At 36.5% G+C, this 5,845-nt stretch overlaps 1 protein-coding gene across 1 annotated transcript; it reads right to left on the reverse strand.

The window, feature by feature from the left end:
* Positions 1 to 432: 432 nt before the first annotated feature.
* Positions 433 to 4,547, reverse strand: IFNG (interferon gamma). The gene is given in 4 exon segments (NM_001290905.1): positions 433 to 567; positions 2,961 to 3,143; positions 3,239 to 3,307; positions 4,434 to 4,547. Coding segments are annotated over 4 exon segments (501 nt in total).
* Positions 4,548 to 5,845: the final 1,298 nt, after the last annotated feature.

Genomic DNA, 5,845 nt, shown 5'->3' on the forward strand with positions numbered 1-5,845 from the left:
TGACACATTCAAGTGCTGTCTGACATGCCATCAAAGTAGTGGCTCAGAATCCAGATCTAGTCTCAGATAAGTAGTGACTAGATGGCATCATTTCATTTATCAGCATGCATTACATCATCAAGTGAAATAAGCACACAACCCACAGATTCTTGCTTAGGTTAGCTGCCTAGTTGGCCCCTGAGATAAAACCTTGAAATCCCATAGACTTGCCTAGTTACTCAGAAAAAAAAAAGGGTCAAGTGAAATAGTCACAGGATATAGGAATTATAAATAACACATATATTAATAGATACTCATTTTCATGACATAAAAGTTACTATTATAAATACTTTGATGTCTAAATATATATCCCCCATATAAATAATGTAAAATATTAAATATTAATAAATAGATTTAGATTTAAAAATTCAAATATTGCAGGCAGGAGGACCATTACATTGATGCTCTCCGGCCTCGAAAGAGATTCTGACTTCTCTTCCGCTTTCTGAGGTTAGATTTTGGCGACAGGTCATTCATCACTTTGATGAGTTCATTTATGGCTTTGCGCTGGGTCTGCAGATCATCCACCTATTGGGAAAGAAAACAGCAAAATTAATTTCAGGCATATGAGTCATTAGGATATTCTGCTGTCTAGGCCCAAGAAAATCAAAGTATTCTTTAAAACAAATTATTTTCACTAGCAGTAATGAACCTTAATATGTATGTTGGTTTCTTCAGTGATAAAGACTAAAATTATAACAATTCAATTGATAGTTGTGCTGTAACAGGATGGAGCACATCACATATCCGTAAATTTACCACTTCAGAGATCTGAAAATTATATAGTGAAAAAACCCCAGAAGTAGAGTGACAGAAAAATGTGGGTGTGAATTCTGTGTGTGCAATACATCTGACTTTAAACCAGTCACTGAAGCTCTCCAGATCTCTGTTTTCTCCACTAAGTATGAGGAGAGTGTTTAGATGATCCCTAGGGTCTCTGTCACTTCTATCACTTAGTACTTAGTCTTCGCTGTGAGCATCAAATGAGTTACTATAGCCAATGGCTCTCATGTTTGGTGCGTAAAAGAGTAACCTGAGGACCTAATGAAGAACTCTGACACCCAGATGGGTGAAATCAGACTAGGCCTGGGCCATTGTGTGATTACCAACATCACCAGGTGATTTAGGCACCACCCAAGTTTGAAAACCATTGGTATAGGTTCAGTACTTTATAAACACCAAGTTCTAGAAGGAGGAAAACCATTATTTTTAATTTCCTCCAAATTAGGTCAGTCTCATTGTTTCCATGATGGGATTAAAAATAAACACAGATCTTATTTAAAGGTAATAATCAATTACTGGTATTATATAATAAAGTTAGAAATGAGAGCAATCTCCCTGTACCCTGCCTTGCATTCCAGCAAATTGAACTATTTTCTCACTCTTCCCAGTAGGACAATATAGGTGAATTCATGCTTCATAAAATGAGGACCATTTGCTTTCATCTTTGCTCTGCCACTACATTTCTTTCTAAAGCTGGAAACACTGCAGCCACATTGCCACATTTCTGAGAATGACTAGGAGATTCTAAGTTACAAGACAAAAAGGCAAAACATGCCTTAAATATGTTTACATTTGAGCAAAAGACGACAATGGTTGAGCACTCACTCAAGATTGCACATTGTGAAGAAGGAGGCTTGAAGCTTCCAGAAGGATGGGACCAACCTATTGTTTTCAAGGCCCAGTTACAACAGAGTAGAAAAATTTCTACCAGCTGTGTGTTTACAAGTGATAACTTTCCAGTTTTCTAAGCATCACCAAGAAACTAAGGGACTTCTCTAGGACTGAACAGCAACCAGAGGCAGCACTGGGTTAGGAACAGTGCCTTTTCATTCTCTAGCCTGCAACCAATGGAGATCTGCTGAACATGGAAAACATTATATATAATTTTTCCAAGCCAGTCTCATACTATCTAATATATGGGAGCCTAGAGAAATCTTGAAGAGCAATCACTTATTTCAGTTCCTGGGAGCTTATATGAGATGTTGAGAGGCAGACCAGGTTAGAGCAAGAGCTGGTACAAATCCTGAAAGCACAAGTCATAATGGGACCCCTCCTCTTCTCACCCAAGCCTATTTATACAAAAGCCAACTCTCCCCCACCAAAAAAATCTGGAGACCGTTGTCCCTTAGATGAAATTTTGGAAAATGTGACTTGTCCTTATGCTTCAAAGTGATCTTTCAGCTTCTAAAAACTTTTAAAATTCATTGATAGGACAATTCTACCTATTTGCTTTCTAAAAACAAACACAGTCACCTCTCCTTGGACTATACAATCTGAGTGATTGACCAGAGTTCGACAGTGGGAGGGCCTTTGTCTCCTCAAAGGCTATTCCTTTCTCCTATCTCATTCTCATTTTCTATCCATGGCATTGTAGAATTTTAGAGCAAAGGAGACTGTAGAAATTACAGTGAACTCAACAGGCTCCTTTTAAGATGAGGAAACAGCCCCAGCCAGGCCTGTGATTCATCTGAAGTCACACATTTCTTTGGTGGCTAAGCTGGGCGGAGCACACATCTTCTTCCCTCTCCCTCCCACTGCTCTTTCCATTAAGACATGCAACCTATTCAAAGCAAGAGAATTTCCAACACACAGACAAGGGGCAGCGGGAGAACTGGTTTTCAGTACTCTGTCCCCATCACCCCAACTCTTTCTCTGCTTCCTCCTCACTGATTTGTCCATTCACCCATCTTTGTGCGATAGGCATAATGCCAGTATTTTCCCAAAATCACAGACTTAAGTGCCTCCAATAACTGACTCTGCAAAGTCACCCAAGTCAAAAGAGAACTAGCAAAGAGGCATTTTGACCACAAGTTCACTTCAGAGCTTTACACCTGGTATCTAATTTCTATTTTCTGGGAATGAAGTGCTTTGTAAGAGCCTCTGCAATGATACCAAAGAAAGCATTAAGATCATCTCACCGGAATTTGAATCAGCTTTTTGAAGTCCTCCAGTTTCTCAGAGCTGCCATTCAAGAACTTCTGAAACATGTCTTGCTTGATGATATCCATGCTCCTTTGAATGATCTGGTTATCTTTGAGGTTTTCAAAGAGTTTGAAGTAGAAGGAGACAATTTGGCTCTGAATAATTTTTTTGTCACTTTCCTTGGGAGAAAAGAGCACAAAGAGAAGTTGATGTGAATTTATCCATCAGAAAAAAAGCAACAGGAAAATCAGCCAAATGGAAATGTTCAGCTTACATCTTTCCAATTCTTCAAAATTTCTGAGAAGAGAGGGCCACCCTTAGCTACATCTGGGTTACTTGCATTCTGGAAAATAAAACAACACAAGAAAAAATTGGCTTAAAATTAGTCCATAAATTGCTGTAAAAATGTACCTCAAGTTTTATTGAACTTGGATGCTGGCACTATTTACTGATTTTCTTTTCAACACTGTTTAGTTTTAACAAAAAATATTCACAAAAGCTACCCGGTTGGATAACAGCCAAAGACTATCATGTGATTTTTGCTTTCTTATTTACTAATATAACATCACAATGAACTCATTCAAGACTGATGATACTTCAACTGTCCCAAATTACTATGGTAAGAAAAAGGTATAGTTAAAAAAAAAAAAAAAATCAACAACATCATCTCACTATAAAATACTGCCCCCCTATGGTATACATTTCATAACCTCTACCTGTGTCCTCCTATAAGGTATTATATTGCCTTTAAAAGATAGCTCCAGCTATAATTATAACAGCTAAATTTGGACATATGATAAAATATTTAAAATGCCCAAGCTATTTTAATTAACCATAAATAAATTTTTAAGAAATTCCTAAAACAAGACAAAAAATTTTTTTAAATATAAACTAGATTATAACTCCTACAAAAGAAATCTCAGCAAGTGACTGAGTCCAAGAGTAATTCACAGACAATCTAGATGGGATAGTAAAATTTTAAAATGACTTTTTAGAGAAAAACACCTATAAGTGTTTTTGTTTTTAAGCCAAATATTTAAGGACCTCATCTTCTTTAATTGATCAATTATTTCAAATGACCATTTTTAATGCTGATCTTGACTTCTGACTGTCACCATTATAGTAACATGAGAAATCAAAAATTAAGACTCAGCTGTCTTTTCAGTATGCTTACTACTTAACATCATAGTTGAATGGATTCTTATCACAAAATATCAACACTATGATATATACATATATTATGCCCATCTTTTGGAGGATTCGTGAATCCCTTCTAAATCTCTATAGCAAACTGAGTAGAGATTGTTTAGTCAGAAAAAAAAAAACCAAACAAACAAACACTTCTAGCTAGTCTTCTCAAAATGACTGAAGACTAGAGATGAGAGCCCATCATAGATAGATTTCCAAGTCAACATCAAACATCAAATCATTTCAATCACAAGAAAGTCTCATTAAAAGATCATACTTACAAAATACTCCTTTAAGTTTTCTATTTCTCTAAAAAATTGGCCCTGGCCATAAGAACCAGAAAAACCCAGAAGCACGCAGAGCAGTAAAGCTAAGAAATAGCTGGTGTATTTCATTGTTTAGGAGAGAGTTAGGCCGGAGTAGTTGAAATCGGTAGCTCCTGTGTTATGATCAGGTCCCAAGGAGGTAGCTGATCTTTCTTTTCTAATTGCTGATCTGCAGATGATCAGAAGAATGTACTGTGTCTCCTTTTGGTGCTGGTATTTATACCTAATTGAAGTCTCATCAAGATTACGTATTTTCACAAGTTTTTTAAGATGAGATGGTGACAGATAGAGATGCTAGTTAGTTGGTATTAATAACTATGGTTTTGTGGCATTTTGGTGTTGTAGTTAGAGTTTCCTTTCAACTCCTTGGGTCTTTTGACGAGGAGACAGACCCATTATGCCCACCCATGCCATTCTTGTGGGATCCTTTGAAAACACTTTCACTTCACACTGTCCAGGGATTGGAAATTTTTGTACACCTCCTCCCCTTGCTCTTGTAAAATGTTGACTCCTCATCCAGAGATTACATTGATCATTCTTTTGTGGTTTGAACCAAGTAAAAAAGGAAATTCTAGGGGCTCTCAAACCTTTACAGAGGGGGTGCCTCTTAAAATTTTTCTTGCAAATGGCCAGAAAGCAAGGAAAGAATGTGGTTAGAAAACCAATGTGGTAGGAAGTCCTTCTATCAAAGACAGTTAGTATAACATCCACCGTAACTCTATGTTGCTCTGACCAGCAATGCCCAACAGAAATATAATGCAAGCCAATTCTCTAATAGCTCCATTACTAAAGGTAAAAAGAAACAGAGAAAAATAATTTTAAAATACATTTTACTTAAGACAATATATCCAAAATGTATCAATATGTATCAATTCAGAAAAATAATAATAAAATATTATACATCCTTTTTTGTCATACTAAATTCTAGAAATCCGGTGTTCATTTTATACATATGGCACGTCTCAATTTAGACTGGCCGTATTCAAATGCTCAGTAGCCACATGCAGACGGAGGCTACCATATTGAACAGCAAAGCACTAGATGATCAATTGTTCCAAATTATCACTAATAATGGATTCTTTTTTAACTTTTTTATTTCTTTTCATTTCAAATACAAAAAAAAAAGGAATATTTTCTCCTCCCTTAGTAATTTATTTATGAAATACAGTACTTAGGGATGCCACAGAAGACCCTCTGCTAATTGGTTCCAGCCCACCTTGTGTCTCAACCTGCAGTGTATACACAGCAGTATTGCATTTATGAATGCAGGCTTGAATTCTGGCTTCACGGCTATCTAGCTATATAATCTTGAGTAAGCTTTTTAACTCTTCTATAGCTAGATTTCCTTATCATTAAAGTGAGCCTAA

This window comes from Bubalus bubalis, chromosome 4 (genome assembly GCF_019923935.1).
Source record: "Bubalus bubalis isolate 160015118507 breed Murrah chromosome 4, NDDB_SH_1, whole genome shotgun sequence".
Lineage (NCBI taxonomy): Eukaryota > Metazoa > Chordata > Mammalia > Artiodactyla > Bovidae > Bubalus > Bubalus bubalis.